The sequence below is a fragment of the Melospiza melodia genome, chromosome 26 (genome assembly GCF_035770615.1).
Source record: "Melospiza melodia melodia isolate bMelMel2 chromosome 26, bMelMel2.pri, whole genome shotgun sequence".
Taxonomy (NCBI): Eukaryota; Metazoa; Chordata; class Aves; order Passeriformes; family Passerellidae; genus Melospiza; species Melospiza melodia.
Window position 1 is genome coordinate 3,102,978 of NC_086219.1, and position 23,633 is coordinate 3,126,610.

The 23,633-nt window shown below is 54.1% G+C and overlaps 2 protein-coding genes across 2 annotated transcripts in view; one reads left to right on the forward strand and one right to left on the reverse strand.

Annotated features, from left to right (window-relative positions):
• The first annotated feature begins 931 nt into the window (after positions 1-931).
• Positions 932-15,008, forward strand: ARHGEF16 (Rho guanine nucleotide exchange factor 16). Its single transcript, XM_063176952.1, has 15 exons — positions 932-976; positions 2,550-3,119; positions 4,095-4,146; positions 4,533-4,702; positions 5,980-6,036; positions 6,459-6,619; positions 7,046-7,198; positions 7,543-7,672; positions 8,378-8,452; positions 9,233-9,325; positions 10,315-10,469; positions 11,660-11,839; positions 12,637-12,710; positions 13,441-13,542; positions 14,058-15,008. The coding sequence occupies exons 2-15, from the start codon at positions 2,574-2,576 to the stop codon at positions 14,195-14,197; spliced, it is 2,088 nt and encodes a 695-aa protein (XP_063033022.1). The 5' UTR covers positions 932-976; positions 2,550-2,573; the 3' UTR covers positions 14,198-15,008.
• A 1,246-nt stretch (positions 15,009-16,254) lies between these two features.
• Positions 16,255-23,633, reverse strand: part of MEGF6 (multiple EGF like domains 6) — a 92,505-nt gene continuing 85,126 nt past the window's right edge. The window contains exons 29-37 of the mRNA XM_063177104.1: positions 22,743-22,874; positions 22,177-22,305; positions 21,101-21,229; positions 20,221-20,349; positions 19,929-20,057; positions 19,341-19,469; positions 19,112-19,240; positions 17,843-17,974; positions 16,255-17,317 (exon numbers count right to left, since the gene is read on the reverse strand). Coding sequence (XP_063033174.1) covers positions 17,247-17,317; positions 17,843-17,974; positions 19,112-19,240; positions 19,341-19,469; positions 19,929-20,057; positions 20,221-20,349; positions 21,101-21,229; positions 22,177-22,305; positions 22,743-22,874 — 1,109 coding nt within the window. The 3' untranslated portion in view covers positions 16,255-17,246. The remainder of the gene's footprint in view (positions 17,318-17,842; positions 17,975-19,111; positions 19,241-19,340; positions 19,470-19,928; positions 20,058-20,220; positions 20,350-21,100; positions 21,230-22,176; positions 22,306-22,742; positions 22,875-23,633) is intronic.

Below are 23,633 nucleotides of genomic sequence, written 5' to 3' on the forward strand. Positions count from 1 at the left end.
GTTACCTTTGACCGCTGAATATCCAACTAAAGCGAGCATCAGACATGCCTGTAGTAAGGGAATGCTGAAATACCGAGTGAGTGTCGCCCAGACCCAGAGGACAGCCGGGGCACACTCATTTGTCACCTGCTAAAGTGACAGGAGAATTGACACCGAATAATCCCCTCGCCTTCAGCGGCCTTACAGAGGCGGATTTAGGGCACAGGGAATGCCGAAATTCCAGCGGCGCACACACCTGAACTCTCATCAAGAAACAGCAAAACTCTATTACTACAGAGGCTTATTTAATATTTAACCCGGGGAAGCAGAGGCGGCTTTAGGGGATGGAGAATCCCAAAATACCAGGGGCGCCTGATGAACACCCATGAAGAAGCAGCAAAACACTGCTCCTAATTCATTAAGACGCTAATTAATTTTTCACCCCCGGGAAAACGGGGCGACCCCGGGCCGGGAGCAGAGCGCTGCTCGGAGCCGTGATGTGCGAAACACCGGCACATCCCGGGGCACACCGGCACGGTCTCGGGGGCCGGACCAGCACCTCCCCCGGTACCGGAACACCGGCACATCCCGGGGCACACCGGCACGGTCTCGGCGGCCGGACCAGCACCTCCCCCGGTACCGGAATACCGGCACATCCCGGGGCACAGCAGCACGGTCTCGGGGGCCGGACCAGCATCTCCCCCGGTACCGGAACACCGGCACACCCCGGGGCACACCGGCACTGTCTCGGGGGCCGGACCAGCACCTCCCCCGGTACCGGAACACCGGCACATCCCGGGGCACACCGGCACGGTCTCGGGGGCCGGACCAGCACCTCCCCCGGTACCGGAACACCGGCACACCCCGGGGCACACCGGCACGGTCTCGGGGGCCGGACCAGCACCTCCCCCGGTCCCGCCCCGGTCCCTCCCATCCCTCCCGGTCCCTCCCATCCCTTTCGCCGCCGCCGCCGCCGCGCTGGCTCCGAGGGGCGCGGGTAGGTGCGGGCGCGGCGGGGTCGGGGCTGGGGCGCTGCGGAGGGACCGGGGAGCCCGGGGAGGGTCCGGCACCGCCATCGGCACCGGTACCGGGGCTCCAGGGCAGCCGTGCGGGCGGCGGTGCCGAGAGAGCGGCTGCCGAGCGCCTTCCGGGGAGGGGACGGCGGGAGCGGCTGTGCTGTCCCTGCCGGGCTCGTCCTGCCGCGGCTCTGTCCCCGAGGCTCTCAGCGGTGCCAAGGGGTGGTTGGCTCCGTGGCAGAGGGGTTTGGGCGCTTCCCAGGGCTGTATCGGTGCCCATTTAGAGCCCAGCTCCCTGCACCGAGTTACGGTGCCCCTGTGCCACCGCTGTCGATGCCCTGTGTGGCCCCCGAGCTTCCCTCCATCCCAGCACCGAGAGCTGTGCATGCTGCCGCCCCCAAACCCGCTGGGTTCAGGCTTGTTTATTGCCACCAGGGCTTGGGATAAGCGTTGTCCTCAGGCAGGATGGGGTTAAGAGCGGAATGTGGTCCGAGGGACGCTTGGCAGAGCTCTGGACATAAAGCATGTGTCCCCCATCCGAGGACAGTGGAATGAGCAGCATCTCTGTCAAACGAGCTGTTGTTGATGGGTCTGTGCTGTCCTCCTGCCAGTCATTCATGCGGGGAAAAGCACGGTCCAGCCTTGGTTTGTTTCCTGGTCTTTGAAAGGGAACAGCTTGGAGATGGCACTGGCACAATGGGACCTCAGTTGAGGACAATTAAACATAATTTCTCCCGAAGTTATGTAATAGGCAGAGGGCATAAAGCACTCTGTCTGCTCTGTAGGTGCATGGTTCTGTGCGTGGCACAGGAGGGGATGAGTGACCTTAACCCTACCTGGGAAGCCCCAGGGACTGGGGCAGGTGTTTCTGTGGGCAGAGTGGTTTGGGGCAGGTACGAGCTTGGAGGAGGACAGGGTTCACAGCCAGGGAATCCACAGCCTGAGGGAGGTGGCATTCAGGAGGGTGCAGACCGGCTGTGGTGGCTGGCAGCACCCCAAAGGGGAATGAGGGGACACGGAGGTGTGGCAGCAGCAGGGCTCGGGGAGGCTCCCTGCCTGTCTAATTCAGGTCTGGGCCTGCCCGGTGCCTGAGGCAGGGTCTGGCTGCTCCATGGCCTGGCTGGTTTAACCATTGCTCCATGGCCTGGCTGCTCCATGGCCTGGCTGCACCCATGGCCTGGCTGCTCCATGGCCTGGCTGGTTTAACCATTGCTCCATGGCCTGGCTTCTCCCAGTCCTGCCTGGGTTTAACCACTGCTCCCAGGGCCTGGCTGCTCCCATGGCTGCTCCCATGGTCTGGCTGCTCCTGGGCCTGCCTGCTCCTCGTTCCTGACCATGTCCCAGAGCCCCTTTCCCAGCCCTGGCACACAGGTGGCCCCACAAGGAGCGAGGCGGTGACAGCATCCCCAGTGCGTCCATACAGGCCTGGCCTCAGAAGCAAGATGGAGGCCAAGCCCTGTGCTGTCTCAAGGTTCCCATGGCTCAGCATAAATTCCTGCTGCCTTACTGGGAGATATTCAGCCACTTGTCTGTCTGTCTGTCTGTCCTCCTCAGCTTGCTGCTCCCCCAGCCACCACCATGTCTCGGGGCTCCTCTGCTGCCTCTGTGGATGACAAGACCTTGCTCCTGGAGTACCGATGCCACCCAGTGCGACCAGAACCGCCCAGCCCGACGTGTTCCTCTGGGAAGCTCAGCCCCACCACGGCTCCCAGTGCCACCCCAGTGTCCCCCCTGGGCTCCCCCACCTCGGCCGAGCCCCGCCGCATCGTCCTGAGCACGCACAGCCCCGCCGCGCTCAAGGTGGGCACGCAGCAGCTCATCCCCAAGAGCTTGGCCGTGTCCTCCAAGCCCAAGAACAGCCCCTCCAGGCCCCAGAGCTCTGGGGGGAGCCGGGAGCCCCTGAGCCCCGACCCGAAGCGGGCGGCCGTCCCCGTGCTGGCCCTGCAGGCGGAGGATGAGGATGATGGCGGAGGGGCCCTCAAGCGCAACCTGAGGAACATGTCCTACCGCGCGGCCATGAAGGGGCTGGGGGCTGACATGGAGCCAGCCAAGGCCCCACCATCACTGAAACCCGTGTCTGAGGAAGGCAGCACTCTGCCTGACCGCAGCCCCGGCAGGAGCAAGGTGGGTTTAACCCCTTCTGTCACCCCTGTCGGGCAGGGATGGGGTCCTGCTTTCCTGGTGGTGACAGAGGAGCTGCAGGGCCCTCAGCTGCAGTCAGTTCTGAGCCTGGCGTGGTGCCTGGTGCCTTGGGAAGCTGGAGTAAGGTGGGTTTAACCCCTGCTGTCACCAGCTCCCAGAGGTAGGGGCAGCAGTCTGGGGGGCCTGAGAGCTCTGGGGAGATAATTCCTCATCATTAGTGCTTGTAGTGGGCTGGCTGGGACACGCAGGGTCTGCCCAGGGCTGTTGGTGCAGGCGGTGCTGCTGTAATTGAGCTTCACCCACAGCTGAGGGAAGGCAGGTGCTCCTTGCTGGGCTTTTCCTGTGGACTTTGGGGAGAGTAATCTTCACTCCAGGGAGTGTAATCTTCACTCCAGGGAGTGGCAGCAGCTGCAGGGGATGATGCAGGAGTGAGTAGGGATGGGGTCCTGCTTTCCTGGTGGTGACAGAGGAGCTGCAGAGCCCTCAGCTGCAGTCAGTTCTGAGCCTGGTGTGGTGCCTGGTGCCTTGGGAAGCTCCGTGTCACCAGCAGATGCTGCAGGTCCCTGGAGAGGCCGGGAATAGCTGACATGGTTTTGGTGGGGAGTGGAGCTGGATGTTTGCAGGGTGGGGCTGGCCGGGAGAGCGGCTCCAGTCGCACACAAACATGGGTGAAGCACGTCTGGGGAAAGGGAGACTCCAGAGCAGGCAAAGTCCAGGTGTGAGAGAGATTTGACAGCAGCAGTGCAAGTACAGAATGGTTCTGAGCGTGACCCTGGTTATATGGGAGGTGAAAGCTGAGTCACCTGGGTAAGGCAAACAGAGCCCACACAAAGCCAGGCTGAAAGAACAGGGTGGTGTGGGCCAGCTGGCACAGGTAACTCCCCCTTTTCCTGAAGGAGTTTTCCCAGTGCCTCAGAAGTGTGGTAACCACAGCAGGCTCTCCTCTTGCCCTTGCAGAAAACCCTCGGGCGGAAGCGGGTGCAGAAGCGTGGTGGCTCCTTCAAGGACCGTGAGTGCTCCTCTCCCCTGTCCCTCAACCAAGCAAATCCCTGCAAGGCTTTCCCCACGTTCCCCATGGTCCCCATGGAGCTCCCTGCCCATGGCTTTTGTCTCTGTTTCCCCGAAGCAACAGTAGCATTGCTGCCCTGCTTTCCCACTCCTGGGGCTGATAACACTGCCGTGGCTCCCAGGGAAAATGGGAGAGCTGTGGGAGGCTGCTGGGAGCAGCAGCCGCTGGGTAATCAGTGCAGTGCAAAGTCCAACCTCGTCAGGGAAGTTTCTGGCCCGGAACTCGTGGCTCGTGGCCAGCAGGGCAAGGCAGCCGTGCTGGGAAGGGAAGCCATGAGCTGGGAGAGGCTCCAGTGCTGTCCTGACCCCGTGTCTTGTCCTCTGCAGAGCCCCAGCTGTACCAGGAGATCCGTGAGAGAGGCCTGAACTCTGTCAGCCATGAGTCAGACGACGACTTGCTGGAGGAGGCCCTGCCAGAGGAGCCGTCCCCGCTGGGTGCTGCCATCGTGGTGCAGAGCTACCGCCCGGCCCAGGTGACATGGAGCCAGCTCCCAGAGGTAGGGGCAGCAGCCTGGGGGCTCTGAGAGCTCTGGGGGGATAATTCCTCATCATTAGTGCTTGCACTGGGCTGGCTGGGACACGCAGGGTCTGCCCAGGGCTGTTGGTGCTGCTATGGTGGGACTTTACCCACCACTGAGGGAAGGCAGGTGCTCCATGCTGGGCTTTCCCTGTGGACTTTGGGGAGAGTAATCTTCACTCCAGGGAGTGTAATCTTCATCCAGGAAGTGTAATCTTCACTCCAGGGAGTGTAATCTTCATCCAGGAAGTGTAATCTTCACTCCAGGGAGTGTAATCTTCACTCCAGGGAGTGTAATCTTCACTCCAGGGAGTGTAATCTTCACTCCAGGGAGTGTAATCTTCACTCCAGGGAGTGTAATCTTCACTCCAGGGAGTGTAATCTTCATCCAGGAAGTGTAATCTTCACTCCAGGGAGTGTAATCTTCACTTCAGGGAGTGTAATCTTCATCCAGGGAGTGTAATCTTCACTCCAGGGAGTGTAATCTTCACTTCAGGGAGTGTAATCTTCATCCAGGGAGTGTAATCTTCATCCGGGGAGTGTAATCTTCACTCCAGGGAGTGTAATCTTCACTCCAGGGAGTGTAATCTTCACTCCAGGGAGTGGCAGCAGCTGGTGGTGGGGGCTGGATGATGGAGGAGTGAGTGGTGATGGTGTGTGATGATGTGTGATGGTTTCTGATGGGTTGTAAATGGTTTGTGACGTGTTCCTTTGGTGTGTGGCGGTGTTTTGCAGTGTGTGATGGTTTCTGATGGGTTGTGATGGTTTCTGAGGATTTGTGATGGTTTTGTAATGGTTTTTAATGGTTTGTGGTGGGTTCCTTTGGAGTATGCTGGTGTGCTACAGTGTGTGATGGTTTGTGATGGTGTGTGCTGGTGTGTGATAGTGTGTAATGGTTTCTGATGGTTTGTGATGGTCTGTGGTGGTGTGTTACAGTGTGTAATGGGTTGTGATGGGTTCTGATAGTTTGTAATGGGTTTTGATGGTGTGTGCTGGTGTGTGATGATTTGTGATGGTTTCTGATGGTTTGGGATGGGTTCTGATGGGGTGTGCTGGTGTGTCACAGAGTGTGATGGTTCGGGATGGTTTCTGATGGTGTATGATGGTTTGTGCTGGTGTGTCACAGTGCGTGATGGTTTCTCACAGTTGGTGATGGGTTCCCTTGCTGTGTGCCGGTGGGATGGGCCGTGGGGTGGCTGACACAGCCCCTGACTGCACTAGAGGGCGTGCAAGGACCGTGGTTCTGCTCATCCCCAGGTCCTGGAGTCGGGCATCCTGCAGAGGATCTCCGCCGAGGAGCGCAAGAGGCAGGAGGTGAGAGAGCCCTGGGGTGTCCCCGGGAGCTCGGTGGGGGCACCAAGGGCTGTGGGACACACAAGGCTCTGGCAGGGTCTGCTCCAGGAGGAGCTGGGCTGGGCTCAGCTCATGGTGCTGCTGCTTCCAGCTGCTCCAGGGCTGGGCAGTGCTGGGAGGGCTCACCTGCACTAGCTGCTGGGGAAACAGCTCCATTGGGTGCTGATGGGAAGTGAAAACATCCTCATGCTATGGCTTTTTAATGACTGAGTGTCCTAAAACACACTGGGATTATTGGTATTGGCCAGGCCATGCGTGAGGTGACACAGAGAACCCACATGGAGCCGAGTAATTTCCAGTTGCTCTGTGCCAGAGAGTAGAAATAAGATTTAACAATTAATTCCCGGCTTTTTCCACTGTTGCATCTTCCCTGCTTTCTCCAGGCAATGTTTGAGATCATCACTTCTGAGTACTCCTACATGCACAGCCTGAACATCCTGGTGAGCCACTTCATGAGGTCAGAGGAGCTGAAGGAGACCATGACTCAGACAGAGCACCACCACCTCTTCTCCAACATTGGGGACATCCTGACAGTCAGCAAAAGGCAAGTGGAGCCTGGGAGGGGACCCTGAGCTTTTCATTGGTAGTGCCAAACCAACCATCCCTTGGATTGTTGCAGGGACTCACTGGGTGGTGGGGAGGAAATGCTTTGGGAGCTGTGTCCGTGTGGGAAGGCAGCAGGAGGAGGATGCAGCAGCCCTGGGAATGGGGCTGGGAGTGTTGAGGGCTTGTGGCATCCTGATGGGGCAGAAAGTGAAACTGATGGAGGGCTGAGGTGGAGGAAATGATCCCATGCAGGAATGGAGGAAGCGTGTGCCTCTGGGGAAGGCGTGGGTGTCTCAGCTGCTGGAGCTGCCCTGCCAGAAAGGATCCAGGCCCCAGCTCCTCTGGGAAAACTGGGGAGAAGCAGCAGTGGGAACATTCAGTTTGTCCAGTGAGTCATGTGAGCCTGTTTAAATTCTCTCCTCAGCTTCTTTGAGGACCTGGAGAAGCGGCACCAGGAGCACCTCCTGATCCCTGACATCAGCGACATCGTGGAGGAGCACGCCTCGAAACACTTCAACCCCTACGTCCACTACTGCTCCAATGAGGTCTATCAGCAGAGGACACTGGATAAGCTGCTGTGAGTACAGGGCTTGGGCTGGCCAAGGAGCTGCCTCAAAGGGCTCTGGGCTCCAGGGACTGCAGAGATCCGTAGCACACAGGGACTTGTTCATCTCCAGGCCAAGTCTGAGTCTGTTATTGGTACATCTGTGGCTTTTCCCACCTTTTGGTGGGCTCACCATCTCTCTCTGGGTGCTTTTCCACCACCTGCTGTGGAATCAGTCCTGTTTCTGCCCAGCTGGGCACTCCAAGCCTGGCAGAGCACCCCAGGCAGTGCCATCACTGCTCTGCATTTCCAGTGTGTGGAGAGCTGCTGGAAAATCCTGACAACAGAGTTAATGGAGCTTTCTTATCCTGTTCCAGAACCACAAACCCCTTATTTAAAGAGACCCTGAAACAAATTGAAAGGAAGCCAGAGTGTGGAGGCCTGCCAATGATCTCATTTCTCATTCTGCCCATGCAGAGGGTAACACGGCTTCCTCTGCTCTTAGATGTAAGTAGTCACACAGTGGCACTGCTTGGCACCTCTGAGGAGGTGACTCTGCTGTTCCCTTTGTTTGCTGAGCCTGAGACAGCCTCTGCTTGGACTTCCAGCCCTCTGGAGCCGGGCCCTGGGTGCTCCTGTATTCAGGAGAAGCATTTGGATAACTCTCAGGCACATGGTGGGATTCTTGGGGTGTCCTGTGCAGGGCCAGAAGTTGATCTTAATGGATCCCTCCCAGCTCAGATTTATATCCAGAGCAATCTACTTCTCTGGAGGTGTCAGGTGTGCAGCTTAAAGCTCTGTGAAAAACACTTCATGTCTTGGTGCCACCCATCTGAGCCACCTGAGCTTCTTCTGTGCCACGTCGGGGTCCCAGGGTGGGGTGGCACAAGTGTCCTGGTCAGACAGCCCAGGAATGGAAAGCAAGTCTTGCATTCTTCATGGAAATCTGCTCTAAATGGCCAAGCTGCTGGATGTGGGGTTTCCAGTGACTGCTCCCAGTCTGTGGGGGTTGCAGGGCTGAGGGCCAGGGGGTGGCCAGGCCCATATCAGACATGAAACCCCCAGATTCACAGCTCCCAGCACTGTTAAACCTTCCTGTGACCACTGGGGACAGCTCAATCAACACGTGACATCCTGAAATCCTGGGGGAGCAGCTGATGCTCCCTTCTCTGGGGTGCAATGTCACTAAAGCTTCTTATCTTGGAATTCCAGACCGTGCAGCAAAAAACAAACGCGCGCACCGCAGCGTACGGAGCTGCCACCCGCGCTGTGAAGGCCATCAGCAAGGTGAGGCCCAGCTGCCAGCCCTCCACCTCTCCTCCTGCCAGCTCAGCCCTCTGCAGCACTGATCCAAAGCTGCCATTCTGGTCTCATTTCCCTCCCAGCATCAGTTCACTCGAGGCTCCTCTGCTCCAAACAGCTGCTGGATGAACACACCTTTCCCCTTCTCAACTTTGTCACCTGATCTTGGTTTGTTCCTTGTTCTTGTTCTCTGTTCTTCTTTCCTCTTAGGCCCATCTTTATCCTTCCTGAAGCAGCTCTCACCGTGGTTTTGGGGGATTTGGGCAGTGAATGAAGCAGAGAGGGAAGTGTGGAGGGCAGTAGTCATGAGCTGTGCACTGTCTGCGCTCCTGGATCTCACCTCCCTGTTTTTTCCACCGTGCCAGTGGTGACTCTTCCTTTCATCCCCCTGAGGAGCAGCTCTTGGCAGCACATTCCTGCTGCTCCCAGTCTGTCCTGCTCTCACACCCTAGCAGAGTGTGATTGTTCATCCTCCTGCCTTGAGCTCTTCTCACATGATTAATTCTTCCTCCTCCTGTTGCTCCTCAGTTCTGGTGCAGGTTCACTTGAGTCCTTCTCCAGGCAGAGCCCATGTGCCATCTCTCTCTAGGAGTGCATCCCACTGCCTTTTCCCAACCTGGCATGAAGCCTGTGCCAGGAATTGTCTGTCTGTCTCTCCTGCTCAGGGCAGCAGGACAGTCCCTAATGCTGGGGGTGGTGTGGGAGATGGATGGGCTCAGTGTCTGACCCTTCTCCACTTCCCTTGGGATGTTTTTCTCTTCCCAGCTGGTCAAGAGCTGCAATGACGGAGCTCGGGCTATGGAGAGGACAGAGCAGATGTACACCTTGCAGAAACAGCTGGAATTCGGGAAGAAGAAGGTGAGGCCTTGTGGAAGTGGTGATGGGAAGTCTTCTGGGGCTGTTTAGACAGGTCAGACCCATGCTGGGAATCCTTCTGGGAAGCCTGGAGTGGTCTTCCACCGGGCAGCACTGACAGAACCAGAGGACACAGTCTCAAGCTACATCAGGAAGGTATAGGTTGGATATTAGGAAAAAATTTTTCACCAAAAGAAGAAAGAAGTACTGGAATGCTCTTCCCAGGGAGGTGGTAGAATCACCATATCTGGATGTGTTTAAAAAAAGACTGGACATGGCACTTGGTGCTAGAGTCTAGGTGTTGGACTTGATGATCTTAGAGGTCTCTTCCAACTTCATCATTCTGGGATTCTGTGACTGTTGGATGCAGGGAGTTTCTAAAAAGTGTAGTAAAGCCATGACAGTGTTGGGGTCCAGAGGCTGCATCTCTGGTGTGCTGGAATGGAGTGCACAGCCCCCTGGAAAATCCTTTTTAAAAGACCCTTAAATGCTGTGACAGTGTTCACAGGGGTCTGAGGATGAGGGAAGAGATGAGGATCTGACTCCATGTTCCAGAAGGCTGATTTATTATTTTATGATATATTAAAACTATACTGAAAGAATAGAAGAAAGGATTTAATCAGAAGGGTAGCTAAGAATAGAAAAAGAAGGAATGATAACAAAGGCTTGTGGCTCGGACAGAGACCCTGAGCCAGCTGACTGTGATTGGCCATTAATTAGAAACAAGCACATGACACCAATCACAGATCCACCTGTTGCATTCCACAGCAGATGATAACCATTGTTTACATTTTGTTCTTGAGGCCTCTCAGCTTCTCAGAAGAAAAAAACCTTAAGGAAAAGATTTTTCATAAAACATGTCTGTGACAAAACGCATGTGGTGTGTCCATCCCAACTGACCCCAGGGGCCACTGCAGGCTCACTCCCTGCCTTGATTTTGCCTGCTGCTGGTGAGCAGAGCAGTGCCTGAGCCTTTTCTGGTGCTGTTCCAGCCTTTCCCTCTGATCTCGGTGTCCCGGTGGCTGCTGAAGCGGGGGGAGCTGCACCTGCTGCTGTCGGAGGAGGCTGGAATCTTCCGCCGCGGCGCCGGCCGCCTCTGCCACCTCTTCCTCTTCAACGACGTCCTCATCATCACCAAGAAGAAGAGGTGAGGGCCCTGCCTTTCCCTGAAGAACAGCTAGGGGGATTAAACTCCAATTTCCCCAGCAGAATATTGGAATAATTACCAGTATAGCCAGAGTGGATGTGCCTGAGCTTGTCTGGCCCTTGGCGCTGAAGCAAATAGCGGCACTGTGGTGTTTTCACCCCACAGACACTTTTGGCTGTGGGTGTGTGGTGTTTCACCCCACAGACACTTTGGGCTGTGGGTGTGTGGTGTTTCACCCCATGGACACTTTTGGCTGGCTGGGTGTGTGGTGTTTTCACCCCACAGACACTTTTGGCTGTGGGTGTGTGGTGTTTCACCCCATGGACACTTTTGGCTGGCTGGGTGTGTGGTGTTTCACCCCACAGACACTTTGGGCTGGCTGGGTGTGTGGTGTTTCACCCCAGAGACACTTTTGGCTGTGGGATGTGTGGTGTTTCACCCCACAGACACTTTGGGCTGGCTGGGTGCTGCAGCTGGGCATGTGGAGGCAGTCCAGGCCTGCAGGAGCTCTGGTGGTGCTGGGATGGAGTTTCCCCCCATAACAGGGGCTGCTCCTCGGGTTTCCCTCTGTGGAGAAGTTTTAAGGCGATGATGAAGGAAAGGAGTTGGTTCTGGTGGAAGGTTTGGATGCAGAGCTTTATTCTGGCCCTCAGGCTCTGAATGCAGCACCAGCTCCAACAGAATTCCCTGATCCTGTGGTTGCTGCTCCTTTAACCCCGGGGAGAGGGGCAGGGAAGGGGTAGGGAGCCACCAACCAGGTACAAGGGACAAAGGACACCTGGATGGACCAGTGCCCCCCAGGGGTAGAGGGCATCCTTTGGATCTGCCAATCCCTTCTGGAATGCCAGGATTGACAGACAGTGCTGGGAGGGGAAAGGAAAGGTGACTGACGCACCTGGCAGGGAATTATCAGGGGAGGGACCCGAGGTTCTGAGGTAAACCCTGAAATCACAATGCAACAGCAGAGAAATCTGTGAGATTTCCCTGTTTCCACCTTGTCAGCCAGAAGAGTCCCACCGGTGGCTTTGCCTCAGTGGGTGGGTGGTCAGCACATCCCCAGAGCCATTTCCCACCCTGAGCATCAGCTCCAGGCTGCTCTGGCAATGCCTGCTGAGCCTCCTGTGCCCTGCTGCGAGCTGGGAAATGGCCCAGACCCCACAGCTGGGTCACTGCTCCTGTTTGTGCCGCAGTGAGGAGAGCTACACGGTCATGAACTACGCCACGCTGGACCAGGTCACCGTGGAGAAGGTGGAGAGCTCGGAGCCACCCTCCCCTCCTCCTGGCAGGGCTGGTGGGCACCTGCTGCGAGTGGTGCTGGAGAAGGACAGCGAGGGACGGCGGGAGGAGGTGGTGCTGTCAGCAGAGACACTGTGAGTGCCATGCTGGGATTGTGCTCTGGATTTTGGGATGAATTTAGGATGAGCTGGGAATCCCACGCTGGGATTGTGCTCTGGCCCTTGGGATGAATTGGGAATCCTCTGAGGCATGTGTGACCGTGTTCACAGGGGTCTGAGGATGAGGGAAGAGACGAGGATCTGACTCCATGTTTCAGAAGGCTGATTTATTATTTTATCATATGTATTACATTCATACTATACTAAAAGAATAGAAGATAGGATTTCATCAGAAGGTTAGCTAAGAATAGAAAAAGAAGGAATGATAACAAAGGCTGACTGTGATTGGCCATTAATTAGAAACAGCCACATGAGACCAATCACAGATGCACCTGTTGCATTCCACAGCAGCAGATAATCAATGTTTACATTTTGTTCCTGAGGCTTCTCAGGAGAAAAAATCCTAAGGAAAGGATTTTTCAGAAAATATCATGGCTACAGGCTTCTGCAGATCTCCCTTTACCCCCACGCTCCTCCTCCTAGAAACTGGGATGTGCACAGCCTTCTCCCAGGCTCTGTTCCTTTCTCTCTCTTGTATTTCCCATATTATTCCCATATCAGCTTCCCCTGTCCAAGTGAAGCAAAGCAGCCAGGCCATGTGTGCCACTTGGGAAGGGTCCTGACACTGAATAATCTGATCAATGTGACTCCCCTGGAAAGCATTTATCCTGCTGGGAATGTCCCAGCTGCTGCTGGCCACAGGATGCTGTGCTTAAGGAGCTTAAATCCACAGGGATGCTGTCCTAAGGCTCTCTTTGTGTTCCCTCTGGCAGGAGTGACCGGGCCAGGTGGATTGCAGCTCTGATGCACAGGGAGAAGGAGCAGCCTGACCAAATACCCAAAGGAGGTACCGTGTGCCCAAGGGCAGCCTGGCTCTGCTGGGATTCCTTGGCACACCAGAGCATTTGCAGGGCCAAGTTTCTGCCTGGTTCTCCTCCATTCCTGGAGTGGAGAGGAAAATCCGTCACTGTGACAGTGTTCACAGGGGTCTGAGGATGAGGGAAGAGATGAGGAGCTGACTCCATGTTCCAGAAGGCTTGATTTATTATTTTATTATATATATTATATTAAAACTATACTAAAAGAATAGAAGAAAGGATTTCATCAGGAGGCTAACTAAGAATAGAAAAAGAAAGAATGATAACAAAGGCTTGTGGCTTGGACTCTCTGTGATTGGCCATTAATTAGAAACAAGCACATGAGACCAATCAAAGATCCACCTGTTGCATTCCACAATAGCAGATAACCATCGTTTACATTTTGTTCCTGAAGCCTCTCAGCTTCTCAGGAGGAAAAATCCTAAGGAAAGGATTTTCCATAAAAGATGTCTGTGACACCACGCCTTGCTCCTTAGGAGTTGCCTCCCATGAAGTTATCAGTCACAATTGACCCTAAATGCATTTCCTGGGAGGCACAGTGGAATTCCAGGAATGCCTTCAGCTGTTGTTAGAGGAGGTTTGACAAGCTTGGAGGGATAAGGGGCAGGGACAGGAGGGAATGGAGCATGCTGTGCTGTGGAGCACTGGGTGGGTGGTCACGGCCCCTGCTCACTGTCCCTGCTGTCCCCTGTCCTGCAGACCTGAGCCAGGTGGAGATCACCCGTGCCTACCTGGCCAAGGAGGCGGATGAGCTGTCCCTGCAGCAGGCAGATGTTGTCCTGGTGCTGGGGGAAGAGGATGGTGAGTGCCAGGGGGCGTGGGGCTGGGTGTGGGGCAGGCTCTGACCTCAGCACAGCCAGGGCAGGGGGTCAGTGTTCCCTGGGGACTGGGTTTTAGCAATTACAGAAGCTTCTAGGCTGCTGGTGAGAGCTGTGGCACTGAGTGGTGCTTTGTCCCAGCAGGTGACAGTGGTTCCTGAGGAGCTGAGGGAGGTGGCATTGCCAAGGATCTGTGGCCCTTCCTGGCCCTGTCAACTGCTCTGTTCTCCCCTAGGCTGGTGCTGAGGGGAGCGGGGCTGGTTCCCCCAGGATCCACAGCCCTTCCTGGCCCTGTCACCCACTCTGTTCTCTCCTAGGCTGGTGCTGGGGGGATCAGCTGTGGGATTAGGAGTGGGGTTGGTTCCCCCGGGACCTGCAGCTCTTCCTGGCCCTGTTACCCTCTCTGTTCTCTCCTAGGCTGGTGCTGGGGGGAGCAGGGCTGGTTCCCCCAGGATCCACAGCCCTTCCTGGCCCTGTCAGAGCTTTGTTCTCTCCTAGGTTGGTGCTGGGGGGAGCGTTTGCGGGACGGGGAGCGGGGCTGGTTCCCCCAGGCCTGTGCCAGGCCCATCACCAGCCGCGAGGCCGCCGAGGGCAACGTGCGGCGCATGGAGCGGCTGCGCATCGAGACCAACGTGTAGGGACAGCACAGAGAGACACCCTGCTTCAGGGAGCCCCAGACCTCTGCAGACTGAGGCCACGCAGAGGAGGCACAGCAGAGCCTTTCTTCTTGAACTGTGCTGTCAGATCTCATCAGCCAGGATGGGTTTGTGTGGCAGCAGTGACACAGCAGCTCCGCTGTGAGAGCTGGCGCTGGGCACTCCTGGCAGCGCTGGCACTGGTGACCTGGAACAGGCTCTGGGAGCAGCCAAGGGCTTGGCACAGGTTGGAAAGCTGGAGCTGCTCTGGGCTCTGAGGTGGCTGTGCCACCATGGAGCTGCTCTGGGCTCTGAAGTGCCCATGTCACCATGGCCAAGCTGGAGCTGCTCTGGGCTCTGAGGTGCCTGTGCCACCATCTCCGTCCCTGCAGCACCTGCTGCACACCTAGTGTGGGGAGAGCACACCCCAGTCAGGCTTTGTTTGGAGCTTAAATCCACGTGCTTGGCTCATTGCTCAGCCCAGTTTTTGCTGCTGTTTCTCTTTTTTCTGTCTCTTCCCCCCCAAAATAATTCTTGGGCCCTTTGGGCAGAGCCATCCCTGCACAGGTGAGGTAATGCCAGACACCTTTGGTCTCTTGATGAAATACTTGATGCCAGAGTTGTTCCCATGGAGTCAGCTCTGGGATGTGCTGCAGGCAGAAGATAAGGAGCAGTGCTGCAGCTCCCTCCTGCCTTTCCCTGCTCCCAGCTGGGGACATGGCTGCTACAATTTTGGGGTGCCAAACTTCACATTCACTGTTCTGATCAAGCTGTTCAACTGTAAATTGACAATAAATTCTTGGATACCAATGGACCACGTGTTCTCTGTTAGTGGGGAGTGTCCCTGAGCATGAGAGCTCCACCATGAGCCCTGAAATGAAGCTTCATTCTGCTGGTGGCATTGCATGTTCTGACACAATATCTACACCTCATGAAACACCTTCCTGTCACCTGGAGCAGCTGTCAGGTGCATTTAAGTGAGACAAACAAGATAAGTAGAAACTCAGCCAGGCTTTCTGTTTATTTCTTTTAACTGTGGAGAAAGTAACATTTTTTTCATCAGTGCTAAATTAAAGAAGATCCAAAAAGGGAGACAGTACAAGAAAAGATGAATCCAACAAACTGGATTAAGAGATATGAACAGGAAAAGGACATTATATAAAAATACAGGTATGGGGTTTGCTCTGAGCAGCTGCCAGGAGTCCTGGAGCTGCAGCTGGAATGGGACAGGATGGATCCAGCCCCATGGTTAAGGCTGTTCCCATGTTCTCCTGGAGCAGGGCCAGCATCTCCCCTGGCCTCCTCCTCCTCCTCCCAATCACTGGAACCTTCCTGTGATGGCCCAGGAGCTCCAAGGCAAAGGGGAGCTGAGGGATGATTGTCTGGAGATGAGCAGCACCACTGGCAGCACTGATGGGCTCATTTGGCACATGGACAAAATCTTCCTGCTTCCTGTTCATCCCACATCCAACCTCAGCAGCACCATTTTGGTCCTTCACTACATACTCATATTAACATGATTTCTTCCCAAGAATGAGAGCTAATGTAAAAAACAAATACTGTTAAGGAAGAAATAAAAGAAGAAAGGAATTAGCCCAAAATGATGAGTTCTATACAGATTAAAATAACTTCCATCAGGAGAAGAAAGAATTCTTTTATTATTTTCATGTTGGCCCCTGTGGGAATAATTTAAAGGCCAAGTGCCTGGGCAGGGCTGTGCTGCAGCCTGTGGGGATGGGATGGGATCGATGGGATGGGATGGGATAATGGGATGGGATGGGATGGGATGGGATGGGATGGGATGGGATGGGATGGGATGGGATGGGATGGGATGGGATGGGATGGGATGGGATCGATGGGATGGGATGGGATGGGATAATGGGATGGGATGGGATGGGATGGGATGGGATGGGATAATGGGATGGGATGGGATGGGATGGGATGGGATGGGATGGGATGGGATGGGATGGGATGGGATGGGATGGGATGGGATGGGATGGGATGGGATGGGATGGGATGGGATGGGCTCAATGGGATGGGATGGGATGGGCTCAATGGGATGGGATGGGATGGGATGGGGCTGTCCCTCTTCTCTGCAGAGCTGGGGTTATTCTGGCAGTGGCTTTTCCTGCCCAGGAGCTTTGTGCAAACAGACAAAGGGGGCCCTGGGCCCTGGCCAGGGTGATGTGGTGACACTGGACTGGTGACATTCCCCACTGCTGCACATGCCCAGCTCCTGACTGCAACTGGCATGGCAAAATAACTCAGGATTCAGGGCTGGGAGAGGCCATTCCAGCTGGGATTTGCCTTGACAAGATGAGCCAGCTCTTTGTCTCCATTTCATGCAGAATCTCTGACTTCCACCCTCGATTTAGGCTTCCTTCTTCTTGGAGTAAGTGACACAGGCAGCACCGTGGGCTGGCAAACTCCTGGCATGAAGAACAGGCTCCAGGCCCCTGACAAGCTTGTCCAGCACAGCCTGTTCTGTCAGCAGGCACCAGTTCTGGAGCCCTGCGTGATTTCCCTTGGCAAATTGTCACTTACAGTAAAACACCATGGCAAATTCAAATTAAAAAGAGAATAATTCAAGTGAGGTGGTGCATCCACAGGAGGCCCAGTCTCAGGAGAGCTGACCATCAGTCCTGACAACACTGTGGTGCAGCTTCCCATAAATATTGATGTATAAATACCTGATTTGGACCACGATTTCAGCCCCCTCCCCAAGCCCAGCACCCAGAAGTTGAAGGCTGGCCAGCAATGTGTCACAAGCTGTCAAAGTCCACTGTCCCCTGAGCAGAATTGATCCCTCCTGCCCTGGTCACCTGGTCTCTGGCCATGGGCAGGGCACACGTGTCCTCGGGGCCAGCCCGCGCTGGCACAGTGAACTGGTTATACTGGGAGCTTCAGCCTCACTCAGACGCCCCAAAAGCAGCAGCTGGGGCTGCCAGGAGATGAGGGCTGCTCGTGTGGCTCAAAACTGAGTTCGTTACAGGTCATTGGCTTCTTCAGGCGGCCGCTTGGTGAAACCAAGGCAGTGCTGCCACAGCAGGACCTACTCCTCTGCTGGCTGGAGCCCCTCCAGGGCTGGTGGTGGTGGCCTGGTGGATGGCAGGGACTGCAAGGCTGGAAAACAAGACAGGACAGGTCAGTCCTTGCTGTGGGCAGCCCTGCTGACCCTCCCCAGTGCTGCCAGGCCTGGGGGCACAATCCCTCCCCATTCCCCTCCCCACTGGGAGCACCGGTCCCAGTCTGTGGGTTTGGGTGAGATCCTCCTGCCCCACGTCCAGCACCCACGGGGGTCACTCTGAGCCCACGGGGTTGGGCAGGGATGAGGAGGGGCGAGGTTTCACTGTGGTTCGTGCATGGAATCAACATCCCCGCTCATGATCAGAATGGCATTTGTGCCCTGGCTGTTCCAGGAGCACATTTATGGCCAGCCTGCTAAACACCTTCAATTTGAGACCTCACAACCCTCCCTGGTGGCTGCAGCGACAGCAGACAGGTCAGAGCAGCTGAGGGGCTTGGCAAGAGGCAGGTGCTGCCCTCAGTGCCTGGACTGAGCTGATTTACTGCTCCCAAACCCAGCCCTGAGCCCAGGCACAGCCTCCCCTCGGGTTTTGTGCCCCATTGTCCCCTCCCAGGCCTCACCTTCGCGGCAGGTGGGTCCCGTGTGGCCGTGCAGGCACTGGCACTGCCCGTTCCTGGCGTTGCAGTAGGAGCTGCTGGGGGCACACTGGCATGCCAGGCTGCACTCGGGGCCGAACTGGGTGGGCTGGCACTCTGCAGAGGGAACAGAGCTGCTCAGGCGTGCGGGAATTCAGGACATCCCTCTGTCCTGGACTGCCCAAACCCCTGCCAGAGAGAGACCCTGGCACAGACCCCAAGACACCTGTGACTTTGATTGTGACCCATGGAAAAAGCAATTACCAACCTTATATGACGATCTGCAAGCCACGAAAGTCTAAGTAGAATAATAGTTAGTTTGTCACAGGGTGAAAAAATAGATTTTTGGGGGTTTTAGAATGGGGGTTTGGAGATTGTTTATCCAACAGGTGGTTGTTTCATTGGTTTCATGTGAATTGTTTTGACTTAATGACCAATCAGTGCCAAGCTGTATCACAGCTCTGGAAGGAGTCATGAGTTTTCATTATTATCTTTTTAGCCTTCTGTAAGTATCCATATAACATAACATAACATAATATAACATAACATAATTTTCTTACTATATAATATAATTTTAAACTATATATTATAATATAGATTTCTTATTATATAATGTAAATATATTATATTATATTATATTATATTATATTATATTATATTATATTATATTATATTATATTATATTATATTATATTATATTATATTATATTATATCATATTACATTATACTACATTATATTATATTATATTATATTATATTATATTATATTATATTATATTATATTATATTATATTATATTATATTATATTATATTATATTATATTATATTATATTATATTATATTATATTATATTATATTATATTATATTTTTTAGAAATGGAAATAAATTTTTTAAAATAACAAATTAAAATTAAAGATTTAAAATTGATATATTAAAGATATAATAAAGATATAAAATAATGGATTAAAATAAAATAAACATAAAATAATTAAAATAGAAAATTAAAATAGAAAAATAAAAAATAAAATAAAATATATAATATAATAAAATAATAATAAAAAAAAAATCTGAGAACATGGAGACAGATTCATCACTCCTCCCTTCATCTGGGAACCCCCCAAATACAATATGCCACTGCCCCTCTCGCCCTGTGAGGTGACACACACCAGAAAAAAGCCTCTCCCAGCTCCCTGGGAGCAAACCCCCCATCACACAGCCCCTTCCTCCCCTGCCCAGCTGGGCTCAGCTCACCTGCAGCACAGGTGGGGCCGGTTCTGCCCGGGGGGCACAGGCAGCGCCCGCTCGCCGGGTCACAGGGGACATCGCTGGGGCAGTCACAGAGATGCTGGCACCCCTCTCCGTACGTCCCTTCCTTGCAGCCTGTGTGAGACACAGAATCCAGCCACAGGATCCAGCCCCTGCCCTGTGTGTGTGGCCCTTGGGATGCCCTCGGGAAGGGAGAGGAGGAGGATGGAGGTACCTGTGTGACAGCGCTCGCCCTGCAGCCCCGGGGGACAGCGGCAGCGCCCGGTGACGGGGTCACATCCTGCGCCATGCTCGCAGTCACAGCGCTGCTGGCAGCCCTCTCCGTGGAACCCTGGGGGACAGCCTGCGACGGGAGAAGCTCGTTAGAGAGGGGGTGAGTGGAAATCTGCAGCAGAGCCTCGGACAGCCCAGCAGGGAGGAGCACAGAGCCCGACTTGTGCCCAAATTGTGCCTGAGTTGTGCCCAAATTCTGCCCAACTTGTGCCCAAATTGTGCCCAGATTGTGCTCAAATTGTGCCCAGCTTGTGACCAAATTGTGCCCAGATTGTGCCCAGATTGTGCCTGACTTGTGCCCAAATTGTGCCTGACTTGTGCCCAGCTTGTGCCTGACTTTTGCCCGACTTGTGCCCAAATTGTGTCCAGCTTGTGCCTGACTTGTGCCCAGCTTGTGCCCGAATTGTGCCCAACTTGTGCCCGACTTGTGCCAAACTTGTGCCCAAATTGTGCCCGAATTGTGCCCAGCCCTCCAAGCCCCACGTTCAGCCCCACGGGGTTTGCTCAGTGCCCAGCACCCAGCACTCACTGTGCTCGCAGAGGGGCCCGTAGTGGCCGTGGGGACAGCGGCAGGTGCCCGTGGCCGGGTGGCAGGTGGCGTTGTGCAGGCAGGGGCAGCGCAGCTGGCAGGAGGCACCGAAGCTTCCTGGAGGGCATTCTGTGGGCAGAGGGAGAGGCAGAGCTGCTCAGCATCCCCACAACTGAGCTCCAGAGGGCTGGGCTAAGGCAGGGCTGCCACAGGTGTGCTGACAGAAAGTGGACACGGGATGTAATCAGACAGGATCTGATTGTGGAACTTACAGGATTGGGGCCAGGGTTACCTGATTCACAGGATTTTCCCGTCCACCCCGGGGCACAGGAGCAGGAGCCATCGGCAGGGTGGCAGAGCCCCCCGTTGTGGCAGGAGCAGCGCTGCTGGCAGCCCGGCCCGTAGCGGTTCTTCTCACAGCCTGCAGGGCCAGAGGAGCAGCGGTGGGCACAGTGTCACAGACGTGTTTTATGAAAAATCCTTTCATTAGGATCTTTTTCCCCTGAGAAGCTGAGAGGCCTCAGAAATGAAACGTAAGCAATAATTATCTGCTGCTGTGGAATGCAATAGGTGGATCTGTGATTGGTCTCATGTGGTTGATTTTAATTAATGGCCAATCACAGCCCTGCTGTCTCGGACTCTCTGGTCAGTCACGAGATTTTATTATCATTCCATTCCTTTCTATTCTTTGCTAGCCTTCTGATTAAATCCTTTATTCTATTCTTTTAATATATATTTTCTTTTAATATAATATATATAATAAAATTATAAAATATAATATATGTATATATATAAAATATAATAGGAGAATTAATGCTAGAATGATTAACCAGGGTCCTCCCTCTATGACGCAAGCTTGCATCCGTACATTATTACCAAATCACCAATATACGACAAATCAAACAAGCAGAGTATTAAATATAAATAAAAAATAAATACTAAATAAAATATCTATTTAATATATTATATATATATATATAATATTTTATATTATATAAAATATATATCATAAATCAGCCTTCTGAAACATGGAGTAAAGATTCTCATCTCTTCCCTCATCCTGGGACCCGTGCAAACAGGCACAGGGAGCATGAGCAGGGATCTCAGGGCAAGGAAATAATTTCCTGCCCAGGATCTTTCCCAGCCTGACAGCCCTGATGGACAGCACTTGCCTTGCTCACACGTGGGGCCAGCTCTGCCGGGAGGGCACACGCAGTCTCCAGTGACAGGGTGACAGGGGACACCGGCCCCACAGGGACACAGCCCTGCACAGTCCTGGCCGTAGCGGCCAGCAGGGCATCCTGGAGGGAGGAAAAACTCAATCAGGCCAAAGCAGGGCTGGGCAGGTGGGAGGTGGGACAGGGAAAGTTCTGCACAGCCCTGGAGCCGAGTGATGGGAGGCAGAAGGGGTCTCCAGCCCTGCCCTGCTGTGCCATGGGATTATGGAATGGTTTGGGTTGGAAGAGAGCTTAAAGATCATCTGTTTTCAAACCCTTTTCCATGGGGACACCTCTCACTAAGCCAGGCTGCTCCAAGCCCTGCCTAGATGTGGCTGTATAGCGATACAGCATCATGTGTCAGGAGAGATCACTTTATCATAAAATAAACAGAGCAGAAAAACATTTCCGTGGCTAAGACAGACAGCAAACTGTCTGTCATAAACATCTTTTATGAAAAATCCTTTTCTTAGGATTTTTCCTCCTGAGAAGCTGAGAGGCCTCAGGAACAAAATGTAAACAGTGATTATCTGCTGCTGTGGAATGCAACAGGTGCATCTGGGATTGGTCTCATGTGGTTGTTCCTAATTAATGGCCCATCACAGTCAGCTGGCTCAGACAGAGAGTACGAGCCACAAGCCTTTGTTATCATTCCTTCTTTTTTATTCTTAGCTAGACTTCTGATGAAATCCTTTCTTCTATTCTTTTGGTATAGTTTTAATATAATATATATCATAAAATAATAAATCAAGGCTTCTGGAACATGGAGTCAGATCCTCGTCTCTTCCCTCATCCTCGGACCCCTGTGAACACCGTCACAATTGTCACCTGCAGGCAGGTGGGGGACACAGGGCAAGGCACTGCTGACAAAGCACACAGGGAGCTTTTCCCAGGGGTCAATCCTTGTTCTGCTCCTCATCCCTGTAGGGTCAGCAGCCTTTCTGCAGGCCAGATCTGCCTTTCCCACCCCTCATCCCCCCCTGAGGAGGCTCCCCTGCTTTGCCAGCCCCCGTGGCTGGGGCAGAGCTCACCGATGGCGCAGTCAGCCCCGACGAATCCCGCGGGGCAGTGGCACATCCCCGTGGCACTGTCACAGCGTCCCCCGTTCCTGCACCGGCACCGCCGCGCGCAGTCCCGGCCGTACCAGCCCGGGGAGCACTCTGAGGGGACAACAAACAGAGGCTACAAACACAGGGAGAAGGTCCAGACAGCCTGGGGGAACCCACCAGGTGGATGTGGATGGATGTTTCGCCCAGGAGGAGGCAGAGTTTTCTGTCTGTGCCAGCCCCAAAGCACCCCGAACTCTCATACATGCGTCCCTCATGGGATCTCAGGATGGCACAGCCAGCAAAGGGGATGCAGTGGGAGCAGAGTGGTCCCCATACCAGCCCGGGGAAGGGGAAAACAAACACAAGGAGAAAGTCCAGATAGCCCAGGGATATCCACCAGGTGGATTTGCATGGATGTTTCACCCAGGAGAGTTCTGTCTGTGCCTGCTCCAAAGTGCCCAGAACTCACTCACACACACACATATCCCTCGTGGCACTGGGATCTCAGGATGGCACAGCCAGCACAGGGGATGCAGAGCAGGACTCACCCAGCTGGCAGGCAGGACCGTGGAAGCCAGGGGGACAGACACAGGCCCCGGTGACAGGGTGACATTCCTGGGTGGCTCCGGAGCACTGGCAGATCTGAGCACAGCCCTCCCCAAAGGTCCCAGGCAGGCAGGCTGTGAGGAGACAGGGCACCAAGGTGACTCAGGAGCCATCCCACCCCTCTCTGCAAGGCTTATTTTAAAACATTTTATTTTAAGCCGGGATTTAGAGAGCCTTTTATGGCAGTAAAATTCTCCGCCACCCAAAAAGCAAAGGGACTCTCATGCAAAGGGGTCATTCACTCCAGGAAATACTTGGATTGAAAGGAAAGGCGAGTACTTAAAGGCATTAAATGCCTTTTGCTGTGCCAGCCCTTCCTGCCCTCACATTTCCGCAGGCTCCACACGCAGACATGGCAAATTCACCACTGTCCTCTACGTAAAGAACATGCTCACACACCTCTGCCTCTTCCAGACTTGCTCCTACCCACAGGGGCTCATTTTAACAGTCATTTATTGCTAATCCTCTGGCTAAACACCCAGCTCTGCTTTCCCACTTGGCTCCCTCTGCCCTGGTAACATTCCACAGGCATGCACTTGGTGCCAGCCTGGGAGCTGCTCCTTGGCACAGCTCTGCTCTTGGGCTGCTTTTCCTCGTTTATCTGTAAGAGACTCAGGGGTAGGTTGGGATGGATGGAGATGAGAGATTTTTGAAGTTAGGTCGTGGAATTCGGGGTTTATTGCAAAGGACCTGGGCGCAGGGCCCTGCTGGGAGCTGCCAGGCACAGCTCAGAGCAGGCCCTGAAGAGGAAGAAGTAAAGAGCAAGAAGGCAAGAGTGTGGTAAAGAGAGAATGGGAGAGTAAAAGAGAAGATCAGAGGGCGAGGTTCCCATT